This window comes from Rosa rugosa, chromosome 5, assembly GCF_958449725.1.
Source record: "Rosa rugosa chromosome 5, drRosRugo1.1, whole genome shotgun sequence".
NCBI classification, from domain to species: Eukaryota; Viridiplantae; Streptophyta; class Magnoliopsida; order Rosales; family Rosaceae; genus Rosa; species Rosa rugosa.
The window spans coordinates 9789960-9815981 of record NC_084824.1 but is presented as its reverse complement, the minus strand read 5'-3'; the positions used below and the strand labels follow the sequence as shown (position 1 = coordinate 9815981).

Sequence of the window (26022 nt, the reverse complement as noted above, 5' to 3'; positions counted from 1 at the left end):
AACAATATGATCATCTACGGATCTACCCCAACTAATTGCAAAGTGCAAACCTTTACTCTCACCCCAACTACCAACTATTGTTCTTTACTTTCACCGGCCAGCAATAGTGAAGGGTCCCTTTCTTATTGAGATTCTTCTTCATCATCTAAATAAAAACTTGTGCTTCTTTTGAGAAAAACCCCACCTAATTGCTTTGCAGCTGATAACTGATCCAGATCGGCTATGGAATTACAAGAATTTTTCATAGTCCTAGCAATCACTATAGGGTTGGTATCTGTTTGTATATCTTTGATCAATTTTGCGAGATGGATATGGGTCATGTTTCTGAGACCTTCAAAGAAACTCAAGGAGTACGGATCATGGGCTATTATCACTGGCTCTGCTCAAGGAATTGGGAAAGCCCTTGCCTTTGAAATGGCTTCAAAGGGTCTCAACATTTTCTTGGTTGATAAAAACCATTCAACCCTTGAAGCTACCTCCAATGAATTAAGTGAAAAACATGGTTGGAGAGTTGAGATCAAGAGCATTGTGATGGACTTGGCCAAATTGAGTGGTGAGGAGATAGCTAAAACCATAGAGGAAGGAACGAAAGGGCTCGATGTTGGCATTTTGGTTAATAATGCAGGGATGTGTTACCCTTATCCAAGGTTTTTTCATGAGGTTGATTCAGAACTCATGGAGAACATTATGAAGGTGAACATGGAAGCAGCAACTTGGATGACTAAGGCTGTGCTTCCGGGAATGCTGAAGAAAAAGAAAGGAGCAATTGTCAACATTGGCTCTGCTTCCACTGAGATAGCTCCTTCTTTTCCTCTGTACACTCTTTATGCCACAACAAAAGCGTGAGTCTTCTTAAACATCTATCTCATATGATCATCATCATGTTTTTCCTTTCACGGGATGAACAAGGAAAAGCTTGTAACTATTCTCTAGAATTCATTCTGATATTGTTTGTATATTATTAGCCTCTCTTCTTTTGGTCTCCTTTGCTTGTCCTCCATCCTATATACAAATATACAATCGATCGATTTAACTGCATACTTGATTACAAGCTTCCACTACAAGGAAATAATGTCATACTAAACAATAAGGGCTAAATACTAGTTACTACCCTGTGGTTTAGGTCCAAAATCAATTCAGTCCCTGGACTTCTAATTTCATCAAAAACACCCCTGCACTTTCAATTTTGATCTAATAAGTCCAATTCGTTAATATTTTGTTATGAGTTCAAGTTATAGTTGGATTATTTGTTGAAAATCTATTTATTTTTAAAGTAGGACTCACTCCTAAATTGACTATGCAGACCACCTCAACACCACATCATAAAACATAGGCCATATATGAGCCACGTTAACAAGTTAAATAACTCAATTATTGGAAAACTAACAAATTGGACCTATTAGATCAAAATTGAAAGTGCAGGGGTGTTTTTGATGAAATTAGAAGTTCAGGGACTGAATTGATTTTGGACCCAAACTACAGGGTAGTAATCAGTATTTAGCCCAAACAATAATTAGGAGTGCTATGAATAATTAATTAATTGACAACCATGAGTGATGCAGGTACCTAAAACTGTTCTCAAGATGCATTAGTTTGGAATACAAGCAGCATGGAATTGACATTCAGTGTCAGGTTCTGATTCCACCCCATTTTATTCCTTTTCTGCTTCTCTGTTTTTCGTTTGACAACCTCTTTAGGCTAATGATTAAATGTTGTTATTTGGATATCACTAATCCACCTGCATTCATATACGTAATGCAGGTTCCTGTGTTCGTCGCGACAAGGCTTGCGAAGATAAAGGAATCTTCCTTGTTCATCCCATCACCAGAAACGTTTAGCAAATCAAGCATTCGGTGGATTGGTTATGACAATGTTTGTACGCCCTACTGGAGCCACTCTATGATGGGGTTTGTAGCCCGTGCATTGCCCCATGCTCTCCTGACCGCGACCATTTTTCGGTATTTCCTTGGTAACAGAAAGAGAGGCCAATTGAATGAGTTGCAGAAGAAAAATATACTGCAACGACAGAGCAATCAACTATAGGTTAATAGGTGTATCTGATGCAGCATTGAAATTGTCAGATTTGCAGGCTTTTCATTTTGCACGATTCCCTGCCTCGATCGAACCCTTTTTATCTGTATTTTTTTTTTCTTTGTCCTTGTTTCTGCAATTGAGTTTAAGCTTAAATAAGTTCAGGCAAAATTGCCAATTTGTTACCTAGGTTTCATCTTAATGTCAATTCACTCGAAAATTCTTCTATGTGCCGGCAGTGCAAGTGACTAAGCACTTATTAGGTGATTATAACTATTGTTATTTGTAGTCAACCTTTCTTTTAATAAAAAAAATATATACTTGGTGTAAGTGCACGTCGGTGCTCTGAATCCCTTCTCGTTTTGTTGTAGCCAATTTACTACCATTCTATCAAATTTACTACTCTAGATTTTTTTAAAATAACCGATTTGCTTCCCTAAATTTTCAAAATTAGCCGTTTATTACTCTAGGTTTTCAAAATTAATCAATGTTTAGACGGAGGAATGGAAGGATTAAAACAAGTTTATTGGGTCTTTCTAAATGTACCCAGCAAATATCTATTTAGACCCAGCAAATCAATTTAATATGAAAAGACAGTTGTATCCTTATACGAAATGACATTAAAGTCATAGTAAATTAAGATAATAACAAAAGAAATCATAAAATCTGAAACTCTTTATTCTATTTGTACCCAGCAGTTCACCGTGTTCAAGTTGTTACGTTGTTTCTTCCGACAAAACTTCAAACCAAAATTTCACTTTTCATTATAATTGTCTCATCTCTCTAGCAAAGTTGTGAGTGCAATTTGTTGGAGGACTGACTTGGGAGACCCATAAGGAGACTATGAATCTTGAGTAGTTTGGTGACATCTTGGACGTTGTTGTCATCACTGACAAGGCCACCGGCAGATCCAAGGGCATATTTATGCATATATACATCTTATCCTCTCTTCTGTTCATCCATGTCTTCTTCAATTCTTTTGTTTTGATCTTGTTATCACATCCATATATATATATATTTTTTCTTTTGTAAATATTACATACATGGCTTCCTAATTGTTTTCTGCCAGATCTTGATGAACATATACATGATTATATTTAATTAATTATGATATTAATCTTGGTTAATTTGTACTAGAGTACTAGTAGCTAATTTAATGGTGTTTATATATACATATGATCGTATCTATGGGTAGGTAACCTTTCGTGAAGGGGAAGCAGCGATGAGTGCTTGTGTCGACACTGCCCCAAAGACTTATTAAAGGCTTCGGTAGATAGTCACCAAACTAATAGGAAGAGCGAAGGAGGTAGCAATGACGACGAACTCTAAGAGATAAATTTTGAGTTTGGGACTAGGTGTGGATTTTGCTGGGTGTGGGTTTTGCTGGGTTTAATTAAAAGTGAGGGTATTATTGGAAAATTTGCTAGGTGCAATTAAAAATTATATCATTTTGTTATCATTTTGTTGGGTGTAAGTTTTTGCTGGGTCTAGATAGATATTTGCTAGCTAGGTACATTTAGAAATACCCTAATTTAATGAAATGGTAATAAATTGACAAAAATAAAACCTAAATTAGCAAATTGACTATTAAGCCTAAATTATAGTTCACCATCTGTCTTCCTCTAGTTCAATGCAATCTTCTAATTAGTGGTGATACATGTACTCAAAATCACCAAGATCTATACAAACCGTACGGTTTATAAGGGAATGACTATGTACAAACAGAACTTTTTTTTTGAATAAAGGGCTGGTGCGGCTGCCCTCAAGCCTTGATTAATGAAACTGTCGAATACAATGGGGGGACATGGAGCCTAAACCCCTGATTACAATAAGCATCTAGAGTATTTTCCGAAATAAGATCAGAAATCTCTACAGGAGACTTGTATTCTAACAAGCACCAACTAGCAAAGAGTATACAAGGGGGTGCGGCTGCCCTCAAGCCTTGATTAATGAAACTGTCGAATACAAGGGGGGGACATGGAGCCTAAACCTCTGATTACAATAAGCATCTAGAGTATTTTCCGAAATAAGATCAGAAATCTCTACAGGAGACTTGTATTCTAACAAGCACCAACTAGCAAAGAGTACACAAATAGCTACTCTATTTGCTTTAACATAGCAGTGACACAGCGGAACTTATAAGGGATTGAATAACCATTTTTAACGAATCTGGGAGATTAATGATGTTTCCCCTCAATTTGGATCAAAACTCCAAGAATCTGGTATCAAAATTTATTCAAGTGGGATAACAATCTCCCATTCCCCATATGCATATAATATCAGGAGCATCAATCAGAAGCCAAATAAATATGGGTCAAGCAACAACCCATTAGAATCCAATCCTGTGCTAGTATCAAGTATACACGAATAGTGCACAAACTAACTTATTTTTTAGTATAAACGATGATGATTTATAGATTGGAATTTAGAAAGAGTACGTAGCCAGATTCTAGCTGCATCCTTGAGTTATAACTAAGGTGGTCCGCCAATTAGATACGCTCTCAAGAATTATGAACCAGGGTACAAATCTGATGGCCACATTTTATGAAGTATTGAACTAACACGAATGAAAACTTTGGGATCATAAACAAAAATCTATAGTTATAATTTCATAAAAACTATTAAAAAAGAAAACGAGAAAAATGCACCAACAGTCCCTCAACTCTTGTGCACTAGTTAGTTTGATACCCAGACTCACAAATCTATCAATGTAATACCTGGAGTCTTATATTGCTATCAATGACACATCTGTCAAATTTTTGTGACTGTTCTGTTAAAAAGCTGACGTGGCAAGCATTTAGAGGAAAGAAAAAAAAGGGCAAACATGTCTTTTTACCCAAATGGCATAACTAATCGATTTTTTTATTTTTTTTATTGTTTTTATTTTTATTGACAGTAATATCAATAAAATTCTAAATAGGTTGAAGGCGTCAAGGCGTTGTCAAGGCCCTCCGCCGAAGACGACGTCTTTTGCAAGTGAAGGCTTCTTGGGTCTGGGAATGACAGAGGAAGCTCCCAGAATCACACAGTTGTCCAAAGTAGACCGAAATCAGCCCTCCATTTCAGGCTTTCAGCAACAGAGAGAGAGAGAGAGAGAATGAATTGTCTAAATAAATAAATAATTTCAAGGGTAGATAATTCATTGAAGCCATTAGTCTGGGTTATTTTGGTCATTTCCCCCTTTATTTTTCTCCACGTGCTTGCCACGTCAGTTTTTAACAGAGATGTCACAGATTTTTTACGAAGGTATGTCATTAATGGCAATATAAGACTCTATAGGTATCACATTGATAGTTTTGTGAGTCTGGGTATCAAACTGGCCGGTGCACAAGAATTGAGGGACTGTTGGTGCATTTTTCTCTTAAAGAGTCTTGCGTAAGGCAAACGTACCACGTGGCTGGTATGGCTGCCCAATTAGTGAACATGCAATGGGTGTTTTGAGTATTTCATTTTAATAAGTAAGGATAGTTCCGGAACACTTAAATTTTTTTTTGTTTTAATTGGGCTGCCCCCACCGCCACGTGATACGTTATGGCAAGCTCTTTAGAAGTCAAATCAACTTGTGTGCCACCCTAATTGCACATTTTTCTGATTTTAATGTTGATTAAAGGGGAGTTCGTGGAGAGAATGTGTACGGTTACATGTAATATGTGACCACGCACTTGTTCAATCTTTTATTAATCTTTAAGAAGTGTATACGTAGATACACAAGATGCTTGACATTGATTAAGGAGTTAAGGTCTACATTAGTACAAAGTTTGGTAATATTTCTCTCCGATATGAAACTATTTTAAGTTCTTCAAAATAAAGTGTCAAATACACGAAATTTGACTTTAAACTGCATACATACTCTAATTTCAATTTTAAGATTATTTGCCTAACCATTGTTGGAAACCCCCTCTGGGCTGTGGAACTGTCTCTCCATTAACTCCCAACTGCTTACAGCTGCAATATATTAAGAGAACCGTATCTGAAGGTTGTTAGGCAGTGATGCATAATCAAGTTTCCTTGTTCTACCAATGAATGCATAATCAACGTCTAAAGGTCTACCCCAGAAAAGGACCTTGAGAAACTATAATGATTATCAGCAATCACGAACCACTTAAGCTGTTAAAAAAGATTTTACAAATCAATTAACAAAACAAATAACTTATTACTTGTGTTGAGTATTCTTTTTCAGAAAGATTAATAAGTAACCACACAATTTCTAAACCAACATAAGGCTCAGAAATCCAACTTGTTCACTTGTGAGTTGTGACACCACCTTACACAAAGCAGGTCTCCCCAAACTGTCCTACAACCCCAACAGCTTTCTAGTTTCTACTCGTGTTGAGTATGATTAGTATCTCCATGTGTCGATGCTGCTCTCAAAAACGAGACAGTTCCTACATTGTATCCAGTATAACAAGGTAGTTATGCCCTAACAAGAAAGCAACATCTTTACTAGCCTTCCTCATTTGCTTCTTTTTCTTTCCATGGATCAGTGCCTAGGTAAACCAACATTTCAAAATTGAAATTCTTCGTTACCAATCAGAATAATGGGGAGTATAGAAATTTGTCCACGAAACAGTGTTAGTTAAATGCGGTGGTTTTCCGCTCATCTACTTCATCAACCTCTTCTCTCCTCCTATCACACGCTTCTATTTAATAAATACTAGCTCCCGGTCCTTCAATTTCCCACCATAACTCTCCCTCAGCTTCTTCTTCACTACGAGACTCAAAATCCAAAGCCTCTCTAATTTCTCAGATCCCAAAACAATGGAGTGCTGTATACTCGGGCACCTCAAGACTCAGCCTTGGTGGGTTTTGGCTCTGTTCTCTATTGGTTCCTTGTCCATTCTCAGGTTCTCAGTCTCTGTACTCAACTGGGTCTTCGTCAATTTCCTCAGACCCGCCAAGAATCTCAAAAAGTACGGATCTTGGGCACTCGTCACCGGGCCCACCGACGGCATTGGCAGAGGCTTTGCTTTTCAGTTGGCTCGCAAAGGGCTCAATCTGGTGTTGGTGGGCCGGAGCCCCAGTAAGCTGAAGGACGTCTCCGATGCGATTCTGGCCAAGTACGGCAAGACCCAGATCAAGACCGTCGTCGTTGACTTCAGCGGCGACCTGGACGACGGCGTGAAGAGGATTCAAGAGAGCATTGAGGGTTTGGATTTGGGGGTCTTGATCAACAACGTTGGGATTTCGTATCCTTATGCCAGGTACTTTCATGAGGTGGATGAGGAGTTGTTGCGGAACTTGATTAAGATAAACGTTGAAGGGACCACTAAGGTTACGCATGCTGTCTTGCCGGGAATGTTGCAGAGGAAGAGAGGAGCTATTGTCAATATTGGGTCCGGTGCCGCCGGGGTTATCCCCTCCGATCCTCTCTATGCTGTTTACGCAGCTACCAAAGCGTAAGTGATAATGGATGCATAGGTTAATTGGTGTTGGTTTTTGTGAAGGTGATTGTGTTGTTGAAAGGTTTTTTTTTTTTTTTTTTTTTTTTTTGTGATTGTTTTCAGGTATATTGATCAGTTCTCTAGGTGCCTTCATGTGGAGTACCAAAAGAAGGGGATTGATGTCCAGTGTCAGGTATTTATTTCTATATTTTCAGATCATTTCGCTTTCTATTCATTTGAGTTCTTATAGTTGATGCTAACTTGCTAAGTAATGCTAGTTGTATGAGTGAAGATGCTAGCTAGCTCAGTTGTAAGGTTTTAGGCTACTTGAGATTAATCTATAGAAGCTCAATATTTGGTGACTTTCTCTTACTCATTTGAGCGTACTGTTGAGAACTGAAAAGTTAATCTATAAAAGAATTGTTGTTTTATGTGTTGCAATGATCGGCCATGATTGTTCCATATTAATATTAAGGCCGGTTGTGGCACAAATGCATAAAACACTCAATCTGTTTATAATCTTATGTGCTCTTTCCTTGAAAACTATTGGAGAGAATTCTGGTTTCTTGGTTTCTTCTTCATCTTTCTTGGACTTCACAATTTGGTTTGAGGGTATCAGATAATTTTCCTGGCCGGATATCATTTCAGTTATGTGCTGATGGTTAGGTAGTGCTAAAGTGCTTTTTCTTATCTGTTTTCCTTTTCAGAGGCCGTCCATATTATTGAACTTCATTTCTTATGGTATTGTAGGTATATCTCACATTCAAAATAAATGAAAATAATCATGAACGTTTTGTTGGTTATGAAAAACTGAGAAGTGATGACACAAATTAGGATGGCTATACTGCACATTGAAGACTTATGAATGTGACAGGCAGTCAACAATGATGCCCAGTAGCTTGATTGTATTATAACCTCCAACTGTTGAGATAGCGCAAGTGGAGATGAGTCATGTGCATTTATGACCAATTTAATGGGCTACCCTCTTATCCTCTCATGCTTCTGATTGTTTTGGTTTAGAGCAGTATGGGGTTAAAGAAATGTTAGTTAAGTGTTCAATAACTAATGATACACAAAGCATTTGGTTTAAATGATATCTAATTCAAGGAGGGTGAGAAGAAAACATTGTCATGACTATAATGTGTAGTTTGGTGCTAACCTGTTGATCATTGAATGTTTGGCACTAGAGCTCATTGTTTGTGTTGACTTTGCTCTGGAGTTTGTATTATTTACTAAGGAGTTTCTTTTTGCAGGTTCCATTGTATGTGGCAACAAAGATGGCATCTATCAAGAGATCTTCCTTCTTTGTACCATCAACTGATGGTTATGCGCGGGCAGCTTTAGGCAGGATAGGCTACGAACCTCGTTGCACTCCTTACTGGCCCCATACTCTTATTTGGAGTTTCGTATACTTGCTCCCGGAGTCCATTGTTGATGCATATCGACTTCGATTTAACTTAGGCATCCGAAAAAGGGGACAACTCAAAGATTCAAGGAAGAAGGATTAGACCTTTTGACAAATTTCTATTGAGAATGCAGTTTGATTTAGCATATTAGAACTTGTGAAAGTTCATTGTACGCTGTGAATTCATCTTTTGTTATTTGTTTTTGAATTTCATGGTTTTTGTTAATCGATAACTTTTTCTGTTCAGAAGTTTCAATAAACTCTTTCCCTTCCCTCTTATGCATTCTTGTTAATGAATGCCTTAAACAAAATTCGGCCTCCTAGTGTTCTAATATTATCAATACAACGGTCTCATTAAAAACACTTAAATGTTCAAAAAAAAAAAAAAAAAAAACCACATGATAAACCTGCATATCTATCATATGGACTTGAATTGGAGGAGCACAAAAGTTCTTCTGCAACTTTTTTTCTGCCTACTGTTTAAAAAAATAATAATAATAAAAAATTGAAAAAAGTTCCATTGCCGGGAATCGAACCCGGGTCTCCTGGGTGAAAGCCAGATATCCTAACCGCTGGACGACAATGGAATTCATGCTTGTTGTGCTTCTGGGAAATTGATATAGGGCTCTTCAATATTTGAAGCCCGGGTACCCGACCCGGGCACGAGTACCCATATTGCATAAACCTCGCAGCTATATAAAGCTTCGTAGTTGTAGCTTCCCTGCCGCCATTGGAGTACTCCAGAACCGCGAGAACTTCTCGTGCTTCTCTGAGTCCCAACAACAATGGACAAGAACCCGAGCTCCGCCTCGGATGACGTCACTGTGTTCCTAGACACGAGCCTTGACACCCACTTGGCCATCACCGTCTCCGGCAACGACACCGTTTCCGACCTCAAAAGTAAGCCTACCCTCTTCCTTATCTCTGCACTATCACTGCTTTTATTTACCTCCGATTTCAAAGACCACAACTTTTTTATGCGCTTTTGTTGGTTTCTGGGTGTTTGCGGTTTTGGAAGTTGCGTCAAGTAATGTAGGCTAAGCTCAGATTATTAAACCCTAAATACCCAATTGAAAATGATTCTTATTCATCGTTTTAAGTAGTCTTAAAAATCCATAAGCTAAGCAGCTAGGTGTGTTTGTGTTATGTTCACCATTCCTATATGGAAATCTGATGATTTTTGTAATGTGAATGATTGTGTCAATGCCTCTGTATGCAGGAAAATTGGAAAATGAGCATCCGTTGAGCTTCGAAGAAATCAAAATTCGAGCTTTGAAGGTAATTTATATATTGATTTACTTTTTGTAATGTACACACTTTGCAAAACAGTTTGGTGGTAATGAGAATGATTTGTGTACCTGCTAGGTGGACCGGAGGGGAACCTTGTATCACCTCTCGGATTCAATGCGTGTTAAATGTGCTGTCAGTGGCGTCGACAGGGAGTGTTTTCTTTTTGCTGATGCTTCTATTATAGAGAAGAGGGGTGAAATTCAGCATGGTTCCCGCAATTTTGGTTCTCGAATTTGTGATAATCCTTTGGTTAGTGGGGCTGATCGTCCTTTTGATGTTCTTAGCAAAAGGTTGTTCAGTGTTGATGATTCGGTACCATTGCTACTAGAGGGCAAGAAGAATAATATTGTAGACCAGAATGGTTCAGTGGATTCTGGTACAGAAACTTTAAAAGATTTGGAGATGGGAATCAAGCATTCTGATGATGATCATTGCAAAACTTCATTTGATGAGTCAATCAATGGGCTAGAACCTAAAACACAGGCGGATCGCAGCCGATGTAGTGAGGGGTTTAGAGTTCCCACAGCACAAGAACACAATGAAGATACCTCAAAGGAAGAAATAAGTGAGGCCAAAAGCAGCGCATCTTTGGGAAAAGCTTCACCTTCTTCAAAGAATAGACAACAGAAGGCTAAGCAAAAAAGTGAAGAGACAGCACATCTGAAAGAAAATGACACTCCAGTTTATGGATTCAATGAAGAACAGTCGCGGATAGATATTGTACCTCCAGAAGACTCATTAGGAAATGAGGGTGGAGATGTTCCCTGTGATACGGTGGTAGTAAACAGAACTACTACAGAAGAACCTCCCAGGGCTTCAGCTTCTAATATGGATAACAGGTCAGATTCTGGACTTCATAGGAACAATGATACATACAAAGAAACTGAAGTTTCAGGAAAACACACTGACATTAGATTGGATACATTTATGCACTGCAATACAGCAGTAGAAGATGCTTCACAATCTCAGACTGTTTCAAAGAAAAAGCGCAAGTTTGAAAACATAACTGATCTTGAAGATTCGTTGAAAGAAAACAATGTCTTGATTTGTGATTCTAATAAAGAGGCTTCCCAACAAGATGCTTCTCAATCTTGGACTGCTTCAAAGAAAAGGCGCAAGTTTGAAAAAGTAACTGATCTTGAAGATTTGATCAAAGAAAACAATGTCTTGATTTGTGATTCTAATAAAGAGGCTTCCCAACCAGAAATTACATCTGAACTCTCTGCAGGGAAAACTGCAAGTACTACCTTAGATGGTTCACTTGCTGAAACCACAGATTTGTTGACAAACAGTTCCAGGGGAAAGAAGAACAAAAAGAAAAAGAAAGCATCGAATCCTCTGCACCAAGTAGTTGATGCAGCTCCTTCTGGAAACGGTGATATGGAAGAGAGATCTATGGTTGCTTCTGCAGGAATTAATAATAAAAATTCAAGTGGAGAAGATGTAGCACCTATCAGTAGACTAGGTCCGAAGGAAGATAACTGCGCTTCTATCCGAGAGTTGCAGGAAAATCGTAAAGCACCCTCTTCACTTGGTGAGTTATGTTTGCTTTATTTATAGGTGATCCGGTATAGTTTTTTTGACGTTGTTTTGAATTTAACTAATTTAGAAGTAAACAGAAGTCTATTTCAGTGAGCTTATGATGCTGTTTCTTTTATAGATTTTAATAAAGCTACTGAAGAAAAACCAGAAGGTCATCCTCCCCTTGTTGTCAAAGCTCCTAGTGAAAATGGAACAAGTTCAGCTGAAAGAGTTCGAGAGAAGAGAGAACCATCACAGACAAATGACTCGGAAGCAATGCTGTCTGAAAGCCAGGGTAAAACAGATGGGAACAATGCAAAACTAATTGTGACATCTGAATTATTGGATACTAATGAACCTGTCACCCCTAGTAAGAAGAAAAGGAAGAAAAGGAAGACCAAGGATTCCGTCGGTGCAGAACACATTGTAGATTCTCAGTGTGATATTTCATTGGCTGAACCTCATGAAGATGTACATGGTCAACAGGATAGTGATAAAGCTAAGAACGAGGAGAGTAATTTTTCTCAGAAAAATGGGAAAGACGTATCAGAAAAGGATACAGAGAGTTGCCATTTAGTTATGGAACCTGTCACCCCTAGTAAGAAGAAAAAGAAGAAAAGGAAGACCAAGGATTCCACCGGTGCAGAACACATTGTAGATTCTCAGTGTGATATTTCATTGGCTGAACCTCATGAAGCTGTACATGGTGAACAGGACAGTGATAAAGCTAAGAACGAGGAGAGTAATTTTTCTCAGAAAAATGGGAAAGACATATCAGAAAAGGATACAAAGAGTTGCCATTTAGTTATGGAAGCTGATAAGTGTGATGGCAATGAGGTTGAAACGTCACAGCAAGTTGGCAAAACTCCAGCAAATGCAGAGAGTACGAAAAAGAAATCGAAGAGGAAACATGATGCCATGACAAAAGATCTCCAGAAGTTGGAAGCAGAAGAGAAGAGTGCTAGTCACCAGGATCCTGCTCTAACAACTGATAATAGAACTGAGGCAGTAGCCAGCAAAAGAAAGAAAAGTAAGCTGGCAAAAACAACTCTGATCGATCAGTCAAATGCAAAATGTCTGGAATCTGGTAGCGAGTATGGAGTTCAAATTGGTAGTCTCCATGCTTGCTCAAATTTCATGTCTGAGTCTACTAAACTTCCTTCCCATGCACAAGAACACATTGCTGGGATGTCTCTCAAACCTAATCTTTCTGGCAACCATGAGGAGGTTTCTTGTGAAGGAGAAGAGATTAACTTTCATAAATATATGGTGCCTAGCCAAAGCAAGAATGAAGTTGTTGCTTCTGGTGAAGTACATGCTGAAGAGGTGACGAAATCAAAAAAAGCGGATAACAAGCAGAAGCCTAAAAAGAACCGCAAAGCGGTTGATTCAAGTGGCTGCTCATGGGATCTGCAAAGTCCACTCAAGTCGCATGATAACCAAGGGATTGGTGAAAAGTCTGAAGCTAGCAAATCTAGCTCCATACAACCGCATGGATCAATATCTAATGTTGATGGTGTTGTGCCTCAGCCCGAGGAAATTGTTCCCAAGAAAACTGGGACTAAAGCCCAATCATCTGATGCATCTGGTAAAATAAATTCCATTCCCAAGGTAGCTGGAAAGCGCAGTCTTGCCAATGGTTCTGGGGCCAATAGTATTACCGAGAAAAAGAATGAAGCTGTTGCTATATCAAGTTCTAAGACGGAAAAATCAAACAATAAAGACCAAAAGAAACCAGTTAAGAAGCACCAATCAGGTGTGAGTCAGAATGTTGTGGCCAGTGGAAAAGCTTCTGGTAATGATGATGGGGAAGTGTTGAATAGCTCAAAAGGCAAGAAGAGCTCAGCGACACCGTTGGCCCCTGAGTACAGGAATAAAAGTTCTGAAGGCAAAGATGGATTTGTTGATTCGGGTGCCAGCACCACCTCGTCTGATTACTCATTGTCCTCTGAATCTGACTACTCAGATGGTGAAAGCAATGCAGGTAATGAACTTGCCAAGAAATTGATTTTTTTTTTTTTTTTTTTTTAGTTTCTGTTTTAGATTGTTGAAATCCACAGCAGTTGTTAACTTGTTATCATGACATTGTTATCTAATGTATTGCAATTGCTATAGGATCTTGTGCCTCATCAGGGAAGAAGAATACAGGGACAAGCGGGTGAGTTAGCAACTGTTTTTTTTTTTTTTTTCTACTAAAAGAATCTGTATTTCATTTATGTTGCAAACATGATCTTTCATTCTCATCATTCCTGTATTATTTTCAAGCAGTTATTCTAGCATAAAGGGTAAACTGACAAGAAGGCTAAAAAACGATGAGATTTTTCTAAATTCAAGCGTCTACAAGAAGGCCAAACTTGCCGCATCTCAATCACAACTCGAAGAAGACAGCCAGGCTCCTGAATTTGTTCCAGACAGTCAGCCTGCCTTCTAGTTATTTGGCTAAAATTTCCAATGAAGTTTTGTGAGATTTTCTCTTTCGATGAGAGTTTGTAGGGCACTTGATAGGAGGACATCACGAGGTGTTCCTTTTTGTCCAAGAATCTTCTATAGTTTGTTTCATGGTTCAGGCAACTAGAATCTATCAGTGTCCCCCATTTTCCGCTTGGTTTTAATGTGTTATGTTATTAGCCAACAAAATCATGCATTTTGCCCATTAAAATTGGATCCCAGTTTTGTAATCCATAGGTTGTTTTGATTCTATTTAAATTCTCATCAAAAGTGGAGTCTTAAAGTAAGCAAAATATGATTATGGTGCAATCCTTGGATATCCGATTGAGCCTTTTTCTGTACTTTATGTTTAGCACTATTAAGCACCTAGCTTAAAAGACGCCATTGTAGAATATAATTATCAGTAAACATTAAGAAATTGAAAGTTCAAATTTTGAACCGGCCAAACCTTTGTCGGTAAGGTAGACTCCCTGAAACGGCAAAATGTGATATATCTCCGCCCAATATGTTAAACTTGTTATGACAAAATGTGTGTCCTATCAAATTTAAATTTTCTATATGTAGTCGATCAACACTCTTATCGACTTGTATGAAACTTAAATCAAATTCCGAAAACAGTGATATTCACAAAAGAATGTCGACAAAAATAAGTCTACATACTACATAGGTATGGTATACCTTTTTTTTTTTTTTTTTTTTTAAAAAAAAAAACCCCACCCCATTCTCACCCTTGATGGGGCTCGAACTCCTGACCTCTTATATATGAGACCAAAGCCTTATCACCCCACCAAACAAGGTATGGTATACCTGAACAAACAAGTCTAACAGTGATATTCAGATTTTGAATAAACAAATATTCGTCAAAAACAAGAGTCTACAGGTATATTCGTCACACGGATAACATCTTCGACCAAAACTCTCCTAAATTCAGATTTTGAATAAACAAAAACAAGAATCGACATGTCACCGTTGTTGGATGAGTTTGACTTCCCGTTTCCGAAAGACGACCTCGGTGTCCAACCCAAACCCGTCAACCTTCCTGACATAAACCAACTCGGACCTCTGAAACATCTCCACCAATGGCCGCACACTGAACAGGTCGTTGGCCGAGTACTTATCCCCCCGCTTCGATATCGCCACGTGTAACACACACACCCCGCTCGGCCTCAACGTCCGTTCGATCTCCGCCACGAACTTCCTAGGGTACAGCGCGTGGTCGAACACGTTAGAGAATTCGAAGTCGAACGTCTCGTTCTGAAAAGGCTGGCTGTGAAAGTCCCCCTCCACAACCAGGGGAGGGTAGGGCACGAGGTCCATCCCGATCGAGTCATTCACCCCGATTCGTTTCAGAGCCTGGACCTCCTGCCCTACTCGGGCGCCAATACACAACGCCCGAGAGTTATTTGACAGGAGCTTTTCCTGCTTCAACCGAGTGAAAATCTCGGAGAAGACCTGGATTTTGCGGTCCCAGTCGCGGGTGGTCCAGACTTTGCGGAGTTTAGGGTTGAGGGTCTTGTTGAGCTGGTGCTGGAGGTAGGTCTTGTAGGAGGTGTAACTGGAGCGGATTCGGATGTCGGGGACTTGGACGTGGTGCGGCAGTGAGTGGTCGACGATGGCGGTGAGGTGGAGGTTGTGCTTGACGTGAAGGAAGAGATAGAGGACAGGGAGGAAGAGGAAGGAAGAGAGCAACGTTATGTATTTGGAAGTGACTCGTCGTTTTGGTGGATGAGTGCTCGTTTTCATGTGTGTGGGAGTACTGGTTTTCCTGTGTGTGGGAGTCATGATAACCGGCGCTTTTCAAATCTTTCTTTGCTCTGCCTCTTCCTCCACCTCCGTCTCGGTCTGTCTTGGTCCCTATGACAACCGAAACGTGCATATACTGGGGGAGAGAGATATCCGGGAACAGTAGGGTTTTATATACCGTTTTAAAGGTATCAAGGAAGAATGACCTCTATGTAAAGAAAGATAAATGCTCCGTTGGGGTAAATGGAACAGAGAGGGGTATGGGTCAAAATAAGAATGAGGCGTGATAGACAATATTATGCGAGATGGCTTTTGTTGTATGAAACAGAAAGAGAGGGAAGATTAGCATGAATGGAATATTGGGCCAGCACTAAATATATATTATGCTTCAGGTGTGCCTTTTTTTTTTTCCTGTGAAAATGCTTTAGGGGACTTCGGTGGTGAACTGGTGATTAGTGTGAACTAATAAGCAATACCTAAAGAACATGTGGTATAATTAGTGCGCATCTGTTAGTATAAGTTTATGTTTGGCATTCCCTCTTTTAACAAAACTCTACTCTCATTAAGAAGCTCAAGTTTTGGGCAGTCCACAATTGTTTAATTATACCAAGTGTGGTTGTCTTGCTGTCAAAGATCCATTTGAAGTCTCAAAGATCAATTTGCTGCTTTGCTGTCAGCTTCCCCATCTTGGCATGATAGTTTAATTGCAACTTGCTTCTTCTTCTCTTTTGTGTGGTTGTGTTGCTGTCGAAAGCCAAGGCCAAGTTTGAAGATTAGTTCAATTACAACTTGATAACCTCATCACAGTTTGCTGCATTGCTGTCGTGCTTCCCCATCCCATCTCATCTTGTTGTCTTGTCCAAGATCAAGCTTCAAACTTGAAGATCAAAAGAAGACCCCTCTTCATCATGGCTCAGGTAAGCTCATACATGGCATCTCTTTCACAAAGTCAATGGTTTTTCATGGGTTCCCTTCTTGTGTCAGCTTTGATTAAGGAATTTAGGAGTTGGCTTCTAAATTTGGTTTTCCAAATTGAATTTTGGGGAATGGGTTTTCAGGAGCAATCTGAAATTGAGGGCATGGCTTTACCTACTCCAACTTAGCTTAGAGGGTTGTTAAGTGAACTGATTTTCCTCTTCCTCCTATATATACTTGGTTACTCTGTTCATTCTCGGTATTGAAAATATTTGGGTTTTCAATCCCTTTGTTGTTTAAAGTTCTATCTCTTTGGTTTTCTGTTTTTCAAAGTGTCTTGTTCCATGTTGAAAACAATTTGAAAAACAACAAACCACTCAATCATTCATACATATCATATCTTGCATCCCATGAGGTCATTTGGGTATTGCAAACTTCAAACGTGAAATCTCCAGAAGAACTTGTTGCGTTCATAGCTTGTTTCATAGTTGAGATTTCTGAATTGTTCACTTGTGTAAACAATTAGCAAGGAGTGATTACAACAGTCTAGTGAGTTAGTCTAGAAGGATTGCCGCGTCAGTGTAATCCCTGGGTTGTAAACTTGTAATCTGTTTTTCATTAGTGATTTGGTTTTGGTCTTTCAAGAGTTAAAGGCCACACAGATGTTTCTCCCTCGATAGGGTGTTTACTGCGTTAACAAAACATGTGTTCTTTATTGCTTTAGTTGGTTTGGTTGATTGTTCAATACATTCTGTTCAATATCAGCACTCAGGATTGATCACCCAGTTGCAATTCCTGAGAAAGTTTTTGAACGAAAAAAATTGGTTGTGAGCCTATTCACCCCCCTCTAGACTCCTTCTAGGATCTACAGCATCCACTAGACGAAGTGACATGGGTTACTTTCGGGTGAAATGTTATTATTATTTTGATTTTTTTTTTTGTTTTGTTTTGGCAGAGGATTATTATTATTAGTGTGATTATTATTTTGATTGTTGCTTCTAAGCCCTAATCCTGCCGATAGTTACAAAGTGCGGTAATGTGGAATTATGGACGGCTTTTGGCTTTTGGCTTTTGGTTTCTTAGCCTGGTTTCATGTGATAAAACTAATAATGAAACTTGTTTGTCATTTTGCTTTTGATGCTGACTAACTAGTTAGCTTTTCATTTTCCTCCTTCGATCATAGAACTCACTCTCTTCAAAACGTTACAATGATCAGCAAAGTGAAAAAAAGAAAAGAAAAAAAAAAGAACAGAGGTAAAGATCGATCCATATTGGGTCGTGTTAATTTTTTTTTTTTTTTGAAAGGCGGTCGTGTTAATTAATAGTCTTCAGCTTAGCAGCTTAAGAAAACTGTAATGTTGCTCATACTTTATCAATTGCTGTCTTTACAATTTACATGACCTATAGATCGTATTGTTACCTGATAACATCATGAACCGTCTTATAGCTGCAATCCCCATCACTATACTCATTGGCTTATTGAAATTTACACTAAATTACATATAACATCATATCCATGTACGCTCTACCCTCCTATGCCATACTCATTGGCTTATTTATAACATCATCTTCATATACGGTCGTATAGCTGTAATCTCCTATCGCCATACTCAATTGGCTTATTACAATATATATAGTATATACACTAGAATATCCAAAATTATACGACTTAGTAGCTAGTTGGAAAAATGAACAGTTGCTTCCTCATCTTCAGAAAACATTGACCACTGCACAACTTCACACTAAACAACTGAAGGAATTATGTCCTAAAACAATCATTTTGATGTAATTATTATTAATCAAAAGGGCAAGTTTATTGTTCATTGCTTATATTTAATATTTGATTGAACAATGTCCAAGGAATATGAGTTAAAGAGAAAGTAATCTAAAGAGTTAGATGTGTGAGACCTTTACTCTTTCACACTCTTATCCTAAAAGGTTCCTAGTCATAGGATTATCACTTGGACATTGATAATCCGGAAAGACTAGCACATACTATGTATGCTCAATATGGAGGATGATATGTCTCTTGTCATTTGTGTAGAGACACTAATACAAGTATGTGGGTGCTCTTAACTTAAAGAGTACACTGAACGCGATCATTAGAGTTCTTGTATGGAGTCTTACTTACATGTCAAACTTGAACTCTAAATTGCAATAATACAAATTAGTCCTTTGACCTGAGACACCATAGTTGTCTTATGAGTGAATGGATTATCTCTTGATGATGCAATAACATTGTGTCCCTTAATGGATATAATAGATGCATTCATTGGTATAATCAATTCGGTCATGGAGACATGTGAGTGTACAATAAGGAATCTCTATCCTTAAGTAAATAAGGTGTATGTTCAAAGATGTGATTCAATGAGTCTTTGGCCAAAGCATTGAATGAGATTAAAAAGGAGTTTTTAATCACATTCTAAGAATCACATAAGAATGAAAATCACATTAGGGGATTGACATATCAATTCCATACCCCGATGATGTGATTTAGAACATAGTGTTAGAGAATGACCGTATTGTATTGTAATTCCAATTGAATAGGTTCTTTGTCATTCTACATTAACTAGGGTAGTCATGATATGTTGCAAGACGTCACTCATGACTTGTGAAGTCCCCGAGGATTAATAAACATTTATAATCCTAATAACAAGGGAGAATCAAAAATGGAGTTTTTGATTCGTAAACAAAATAGAATGGTTTCTATAAGCTTCACTGCCTTGTTAATTAGAACCTAAGAGATCGCACACCATATAAGTGGATCCTTGAGATTGTATATGAAGAAGATTAAACAAGAGTTGGTTATGACCAAATAATTAATTAGATTTATTATTTGGACATAATTAAGTTTTTCGGGTAAAACCGAACCTATTGGGCCTAAACGATTGTCGGGCTTTTCGTGTGGACTTGGGCTTCACTAAATGAGATTTAAATGAAAGCCCAAGACACATTTTTAGTGCCCAATAACAAGTATGGACCAGCCAAAATATTGGCTTTATGAAAGTCAATATTTTCTTTTAGTAATTGGAGTTATTTCCTATTATATAAAAGTGAAAGCATGGACAAAGAGAATAAGTGTGTCTCCACACTATTATTTTCAGATTTGAGAGAGAGAGAGAGAGAAAGAGTTCTCTCTTGGTCCATTTTTCAGAAATTAAAGGAAAGAAGAACACTTGCATAATTTCTTCTTTTCTTTCATCTTTCTTCATCTCTTGATTCACTTGGTGAAGATCCTTAGAGGCCATATCCTTTTGTGGCTTTACTTGTTACATCAAAGAGAAGATTACAAGCACAAGAAGGAGTACAAGAAGGAGTTCTTAATCCAAGGTGCTTCAAGGTGGAGGAAACACACACAAGGAGAGATCAAGGAGAGGAACTTTGGTGGTTCACTTGGATCGGATTAAAATCACGCTCCAAGGGTGAGTAGAACATAAACTCCATCTTTGTTCTTCCTTACTATGCATGCTATGTTTATATACATATCACAATAAGCCAAGATCATGGGTTAAAGGAATGGATTTTATGTTTAGTTAGTAGTTTAATGGTTAAACTAATTCCGCACTAATTAAAAAGTTTTGAAATCCATCCATTCCTTCAACAACATGGATTAAATTCGTTATCAAAAAGATGCATGGGGTGCTTCAATTTCATGGGTTATCTGCTGTTAAAAATTGACTATATGATCGATTTTAAAGGAGGAGCGACTCAAAATGGACTCTAACTACTATCAAATATTGTATGATACACAGTAGTTACACATCAAAATGATCAAATCTACTAATAATAATATCTGAACACTTGAGGATTTGAACAACAGAGAACAAAAAAAAGTACTAATAAACATAAAAGGAGATATAATTGATAACATAAGGTGCAAATTACAAGTGATTATTAACTTTGTGCCATCGCACCCTTCACAAAATCCAGGACCGATCTTATCATTCTGACCTCATCTTGTTAAGCTGGTTCAAAGCCGGTTGTAGAATGTTGTAGAGCACCCAAAGAATAGCCGGAGCCACCACTATGAGGAGGAGCTGTCCCCTGCTGTCACCGGCCTTTGCAGCTGCTTCACCAATCATGGCCATTTCATTGGCAGAAGCTTCAGGAGTGGACACGAACCCCGAAGCGGCGAGACCGCCAAGCCCTAGACCAATGATGACGCTCTTGTTGACCATGCGGTTGATTTGGTTGAGAGCCGGCTGGAAGATGTTAAAGAGGACCCAAGCGATGGCGGGAATGATGGGGAGGAGGAGGGCAAGGCCACGGTTGTCGCCTTCGGCGATTTGAGCGATTTGCTGAGCAGCCAAGGCGGGTTCGGAGGCGCTTATGGTGGCGAAGATGGCTCCGGCTAGGGCTGAGCTGGTTAGACCCTTTGGAAGGTTTTGGATGGAGAGGAGGGAGATAGGTTTTGTGATGGTGATTGGCTTGAGGTTGGGGATGAGTTTGGAGGAGGAGTTGGTGGTGGTGCTTAAGCACTTGGCGTTCATTATTGCCATTGTAGTAGCCATTGTTGCTGCCATTGATTACTTGTGCTTCTTCTTGGTGGTGGAGCTACTTTAAGATTGATTTGCTTGAGGTTTCAGCTATAATGCAAAGGAGGGATTGATAGGCTTCAATGGTTGGTTGCTGGTTGTAGTTGAAAATATGGAATATAGAGGGGTGGGGCAGAGGGAAGGAAATGAGAACCAATGGAATGGTGTTATGTGGATTGTTTTCTTATCCAGAGAGAGTGTGATTGGTGGGATTTGGACCTCATGTTCATGCCCAACACACTTTCTTATCTCTTGTTGTTACTGGGAAAAATTGGTAGCTAAATCGTTCACTTTGTGGATGCTAATCTGTTTGTATGGTTACTAGTCACGCACGCTGTCACTAGGCTATAGTTCTCTTTTTTTAAAAAAGTTTTGGAATTCAACCTCCCAAATTTGTATGAGGGAAGAAATGTACATTTCTTATTGCCATGTTACATTGTAAAGCATCAATCAACTTTCAAATTCGAATCCATGTCAAATACCTATAATTATATGGTTGTGATTCTAAAACTTTAAATTAAGTTATGTTGTGGTCGCCTATTGACTCAATTAAGAAAGATAGAAAAATAAAAGAGAGAGAGAGAGAGAGAAGCGTGGAGATCAAGAAGTTGCTTTGTATTGATTTAGTTGTGAATGATTCAATTGATATATGGAATGGTGATATCTCAATCTCTTTATATAATGAAGAAGTTGATGCGTATTCATGGTATATCATAGCGAGAGTAACCCTCTAATTTTTCCACTATCACAACTAACCCCACTAACCATATAACTAATGTTCTCTCACAAGTAATGTTAACTCTTATGTAATAAATAGAAGAACACCAAAGATATCAATCTTGCCTAATGTATGTAGTCTACTTCTATTATATTGTACATACATTAGTTTACTGGACAGTCACTCCACTAATTTTGAACAACAAAATTCCATGGGCCTATGAGATTCTCTCTCTCTGAAACTTGGGCTTCATCCTCAACAGTCAACACACACCAAGTGACACATGAAGCAAACCAGACGACACGTCGTTGTACAGATATTTTGGGTTTCAGTAGTCCCAGCAAAATTGGAAAATGAGAAAACACCAAACTTCTCCTCCCTCATTCCCAGGAAGCAAGTCACAGTGATGCTGCTGAACCCAACCTCAACCTCAACCTCCTTCTAGGGTTTCCAATTTCCCCAATTCCCAATTCCCAATCCCTCCAAAAAATGGCTACTTTATTATCCTTCCAACCCTCCCCACTCCTCGCCCCGGCTCCGAATCCCCGGAACCCTCTCCTCCCTCGAACCCACCTCCACTACGGCTTCTCCTACCGCGGCTCGCTCGCCGTCGCCCGCCTCGGACTCGGGTCGGGTCTCCTCCCCGACCCGGAAGACGCCGAGCCCGTGCTCAAGGAGCTGCTCACTAAAGCCGAGAGCTTGCTGTACACGGTGGCCGACGCGGCGGTCTCGGCTCAGTCGGCGACGGAGAAACTAAGCAGCAGCAAGCAGGGCAACGATTGGCTCTCCGGGATTACGAATTACCTCGAGAGCGTGCTCAAGGTTTTGAAGGATGGGCTCTCCAGTGTTCATGTTCCTTACTCTTATGGCTTCGCGATTATACTGTTGACTGTTCTCGTTAAAGCTGCGACCTTTCCTTTGACGAAGAAGCAAGTCGAGTCTACTATGGCTATGCGATCGTTACAGCCTCAGATAAAAGCCATACAAGAACGCTACGCTGGGGATCAGGTACAAATTTCAGTTCATTTACTCTCTTTAATTTACTTTTATGGATTGGTGAATTGATGTTTATGAGGTCAAGTTATGTACTTGCAGGAGAGAATTCAACTCGAAACTGCGCGGTTGTATAAATTGGCTGGCATAAACCCCTTGGCAGGTGCAATTACAATTGTTTGTTGGATTGATTTTGAAGTGTTTCCGATTTTGAATTTTTAGCTTATCGTTGTGGTTTTGTTGCTAGGATGCCTGCCTACTCTTGCAACGATACCGATATGGATTGGTCTGTATAGGGCTCTTTCGAATGTGGCAGATGAGGTACTTACTGACTTCGTGTTTGTTTTCATTGGTTTCTTAGCAGCTTGTTGTTTGTGAACTCTTTTTTGGTTATAATCTGTTTCATGGATACTTAAGATGTTTGATGTTCTATTACTAGGGGCTCCTTACGGAAGGCTTCTTTTGGATACCATCGTTGGCCGGTCCTACAACAATTGCTGCTCGAAGTAGTGGCAGTGGAGTCTCTTGGCTTTTCCCTTTTGTAGTGAGTAGTGTGTCTTCATCTTCAACACTTCCTTTACTTTTATATATTGCTCACAACTCACACCCATAACAACTTTGTGTAACGTACATTCTGTATGAGCCTCACAAATTTTTCGTGAAAAGTAAGTTGTGGAATTCGTAATCATATTTGGCTACCTTGTAATTTTTCAGGATGGTCATCCACCCCTTGGATGGTCAGACACCTTGGCATATCTTGTCTTGCCCGTTTTGCTGGTTGCCTCGCAGTACATATCTGTTCAAATTATGCAGTCATCACAGCCACAGGTTTTTCTTTTCCCTCATCTGAATTGGGCCGGTTAAACCAGCACTTCTAGGGAATTCTTAGGAGCCTTTTTTTTTTTTTTCCTATGTTTACCCTTTCCTTTTATTAACAAATGCTGTAACTTTCAGACTAGCGATCCAAACATGAAGAGTTCACAAGCAATTACCAAGTTCCTTCCTTTGATGATTGGTTACTTTTCTCTTTCAGTTCCTTCCGGTCTAAGTCTCTATTGGTGAGCAGTTGTTAAGAATTTCTGTCTTCTGAATAACAGTCCTTTCATGAATCATAAATCTCCATCTTGATGACATTAGCAACTTTCCTTTTGGGTGATAGTATTGCCTATGTTCTCTTACATCTTTCAAATTTGTGAATATAGGTTCACAAATAACTTACTGAGCACAGCACAACAAGTATGGCTTCAAAAGTTTGGGGGTGCTAAAAATCCAATTAGTCAACTAAGTGATACCATTGTCAAGGAAGAGGAACCCCAAATTCAAAAGTCTGTCTCTGCACTAAGTTCAACCAAGTCTGTCTCTACTCTAAATTCAACCAAATCTGTCTCTGCTCCTACTTCAACCCAAAAGGATGCGAAACAAGAAGTGAAGTTGACTTCAGAGGGTCTGCGCCCTGGTGAAAGGTTAATAGTTCTTACTGTCATTTCTATCTTTTTGCTTTGCTTATAGTTACTATTGCCTTAATTTGAGAATTCAGACCTAAAAAAATCTTAATTTGAGAATACTTTTCAGATTTAAAATGATAAAGGAGCAAGAAGCCCGGAGAAAACAGCAAAGAGAAGAAGAAAAGAGGAAACTTGAAGAGGCAGCAGCCAAAGGAACTCAAATAGCTAATGAGATACATGGAGAAGCCAGATTACTTGAGAGAGAAAATGGAGTTGCAGTTGAAGTAGTGAAAAAGAGAGAAGAAGTTGAATCTCAGACCACAACTCATAATTCCTCTCGTGTTGGGGTTCCTGTGAATGGTGATGGGTCCATACAGGAATTGAAGGAAGATCAGAACACAGTGTCTGCGCTTCAGATGGAAAGCAGTGAAGTTTCTACCATTCCAAATGATGAGCACGAGTCACTCAAAAGTAGAGAAAATGAAAAGGTATATTTGAAGTATGCTTTGCAATCTGAATTTTCATATGCTTGCTCGTTAGACTTGCATTCTGATTAGCAACTGCCATATGTACTATGTTTCAGGAAGCGGTTAAAGTACAAACTTCCACAACCACTGTGGATAAAACAGTATCTGGAGACGGCAGAGAGTGACAAACCATGTAGCATAAGCATTGTTCATTCGGTAAATGAGTCTAGCTATTCACGTTGAGAGGATTGTTACTGATCACCCAAGTAGAATATGGATAGGGTCCGAGCCATTCAAAGCAGTCAGGGTTGTATATTATATCCAAGAGAGACGAGTAGGATCTACGAGATTTTGGGGTTAGCACTCTGTAGCTGGAACAAGCGTTTGAATACATGTTCTGCAGAAAAAGGTTACTTTCCCTTGTAATGGCAATGTTCTTTATTATTTTTGTGAAATGGGAAAAATGGATAGGAAACTTAGCAGATGTATGGGATTTTTTTCTTTTTCTTTGTTGTTCATTGTGTAGCCGCACAAGTTATGAATGAATGATATACAAATTCAGCTATTGCTATGTAACATTGTAACCGTTGTATGTGTTTCCTTTCCTTTCACAACTCTTTTTTCTCAGAGTTCTAGTCAAATAGATTTATTGATGTAACATTATCAGGGATGTCTTGATTTGATTGTCAAGATGATTTCTTGAGTGTCATTCAGGCCTTGAATTTTGAAGAGACTTATTGTGCTCATCTGTTGGATTTTCATTGCACAGTGACTCAATGACAAGAAAAATAATAATAATAATAATGATGACAGAGACGATCTTTGGCATATTCATCGGTAGAAGTTGCTCGATGAAATTAGGAGACAAATTTACGAACGAATATTCGTAGGCAAAAGCGGCCAAACAAAATTAGGAGAGGATTTTTGCCGAAGAAATTTTGAGTGTACAAGTGTAACAAATTTCGTAAAAGTGGCTTTACAAAATTAGTTGAGGACTTTTGCCGATAAAATATTAAAATATCATCAGCAAAGTAGCTCAAAATGAGGTGAAGACTATTTGTGATGATATTTCGTCGGTACATGTTCTTAACATAACTTTCGCTGAAGAAATTTCCTTGTTAGTTCTTTTT

At 38.8% G+C, this 26022-nt stretch overlaps 6 protein-coding genes and 1 non-coding gene across 7 annotated transcripts; 4 read left to right on the top strand and 3 right to left on the bottom strand.

Annotated features, from left to right (window-relative positions):
* Nucleotides 1-57: 57 nt before the first annotated feature.
* LOC133712693 (very-long-chain 3-oxoacyl-CoA reductase 1-like) lies at nucleotides 58-2313 on the top strand. Its single transcript, XM_062138797.1, has 3 exons — nucleotides 58-842; nucleotides 1563-1632; nucleotides 1762-2313. The coding sequence occupies exons 1-3, from the start codon at nucleotides 223-225 to the stop codon at nucleotides 2041-2043; spliced, it is 972 nt and encodes a 323-aa protein (XP_061994781.1). The 5' UTR covers nucleotides 58-222; the 3' UTR covers nucleotides 2044-2313.
* Nucleotides 2314-6397: 4084 nt separating this feature from the next.
* LOC133710645 (very-long-chain 3-oxoacyl-CoA reductase 1-like) lies at nucleotides 6398-9096 on the top strand. The gene is made up of 3 exons (XM_062136782.1): nucleotides 6398-7427; nucleotides 7536-7605; nucleotides 8666-9096. Exons 1-3 carry the CDS (start codon nucleotides 6790-6792, stop codon nucleotides 8918-8920), a joined length of 963 nt encoding a protein of 320 aa, XP_061992766.1. The 5' UTR covers nucleotides 6398-6789; the 3' UTR covers nucleotides 8921-9096.
* Nucleotides 9097-9332: 236 nt separating this feature from the next.
* On the bottom strand, nucleotides 9333-9404 carry TRNAE-UUC (transfer RNA glutamic acid (anticodon UUC)). Its single transcript has one exon. It is a non-coding gene; the product is annotated as a tRNA-Glu (tRNA).
* Nucleotides 9405-9529: 125 nt separating this feature from the next.
* Nucleotides 9530-14326, top strand: LOC133709273 (uncharacterized). Its single transcript, XM_062134951.1, has 6 exons — nucleotides 9530-9717; nucleotides 10037-10095; nucleotides 10183-11641; nucleotides 11768-13612; nucleotides 13744-13786; nucleotides 13897-14326. Exons 1-6 carry the CDS (start codon nucleotides 9603-9605, stop codon nucleotides 14057-14059), a joined length of 3684 nt encoding a protein of 1227 aa, XP_061990935.1. The 5' UTR covers nucleotides 9530-9602; the 3' UTR covers nucleotides 14060-14326.
* A 583-nt stretch (nucleotides 14327-14909) lies between these two features.
* LOC133713081 (uncharacterized) lies at nucleotides 14910-17711 on the bottom strand. Its single transcript, XM_062139207.1, has one exon. The coding sequence runs from the start codon at nucleotides 15856-15858 to the stop codon at nucleotides 15040-15042; it is 819 nt and encodes a 272-aa protein (XP_061995191.1). The 5' UTR covers nucleotides 15859-17711; the 3' UTR covers nucleotides 14910-15039.
* Nucleotides 17712-20489: 2778 nt separating this feature from the next.
* On the bottom strand, nucleotides 20490-21402 carry LOC133712307 (photosystem II reaction center proteins PsbY, chloroplastic). Its single transcript, XM_062138416.1, has one exon. The coding sequence runs from the start codon at nucleotides 21255-21257 to the stop codon at nucleotides 20676-20678; it is 582 nt and encodes a 193-aa protein (XP_061994400.1). The 5' UTR covers nucleotides 21258-21402; the 3' UTR covers nucleotides 20490-20675.
* An 898-nt stretch (nucleotides 21403-22300) lies between these two features.
* Nucleotides 22301-25470, top strand: LOC133710090 (ALBINO3-like protein 1, chloroplastic). The gene is made up of 9 exons (XM_062136073.1): nucleotides 22301-22995; nucleotides 23083-23143; nucleotides 23228-23301; nucleotides 23420-23524; nucleotides 23695-23808; nucleotides 23935-24038; nucleotides 24183-24443; nucleotides 24553-24913; nucleotides 25009-25470. The coding sequence occupies exons 1-9, from the start codon at nucleotides 22477-22479 to the stop codon at nucleotides 25075-25077; spliced, it is 1668 nt and encodes a 555-aa protein (XP_061992057.1). The 5' UTR covers nucleotides 22301-22476; the 3' UTR covers nucleotides 25078-25470.
* The last annotated feature ends 552 nt before the right edge of the window (nucleotides 25471-26022 follow it).

Excerpts from the sequence above, each read along its gene's own strand:
- LOC133712693 (XM_062138797.1), top strand. The coding sequence starts at position 223 with ATGGAATTACAAGAATTTTTCATAGTCCTAGCAATCACTATAGGGTTG. Across the intron at positions 843-1,562 it reads CTTTATGCCACAACAAAAGC|GTACCTAAAACTGTTCTCAA; the intron begins GTGAGTCTTCTT and ends TGAGTGATGCAG. Across the intron at positions 1,633-1,761 it reads GAATTGACATTCAGTGTCAG|GTTCCTGTGTTCGTCGCGAC; the intron begins GTTCTGATTCCA and ends TACGTAATGCAG.
- LOC133710645 (XM_062136782.1), top strand. The coding sequence starts at position 6,790 with ATGGAGTGCTGTATACTCGGGCACCTCAAGACTCAGCCTTGGTGGGTT. Across the intron at positions 7,428-7,535 it reads GTTTACGCAGCTACCAAAGC|GTATATTGATCAGTTCTCTA; the intron begins GTAAGTGATAAT and ends GATTGTTTTCAG. Across the intron at positions 7,606-8,665 it reads GGATTGATGTCCAGTGTCAG|GTTCCATTGTATGTGGCAAC; the intron begins GTATTTATTTCT and ends TTCTTTTTGCAG.
- LOC133709273 (XM_062134951.1), top strand. The coding sequence starts at position 9,603 with ATGGACAAGAACCCGAGCTCCGCCTCGGATGACGTCACTGTGTTCCTA. Across the intron at positions 9,718-10,036 it reads CACCGTTTCCGACCTCAAAA|GAAAATTGGAAAATGAGCAT; the intron begins GTAAGCCTACCC and ends CTCTGTATGCAG. Across the intron at positions 13,787-13,896 it reads AAGAATACAGGGACAAGCGG|TTATTCTAGCATAAAGGGTA; the intron begins GTGAGTTAGCAA and ends ATTTTCAAGCAG.
- LOC133713081 (XM_062139207.1), bottom strand. The coding sequence starts at position 15,858 with ATGACTCCCACACACAGGAAAACCAGTACTCCCACACACATGAAAACG.
- LOC133712307 (XM_062138416.1), bottom strand. The coding sequence starts at position 21,257 with ATGGCAGCAACAATGGCTACTACAATGGCAATAATGAACGCCAAGTGC.
- LOC133710090 (XM_062136073.1), top strand. The coding sequence starts at position 22,477 with ATGGCTACTTTATTATCCTTCCAACCCTCCCCACTCCTCGCCCCGGCT. Across the intron at positions 23,302-23,419 it reads TTTCGAATGTGGCAGATGAG|GGGCTCCTTACGGAAGGCTT; the intron begins GTACTTACTGAC and ends TTCTATTACTAG. Across the intron at positions 24,444-24,552 it reads GGTCTGCGCCCTGGTGAAAG|ATTTAAAATGATAAAGGAGC; the intron begins GTTAATAGTTCT and ends AATACTTTTCAG.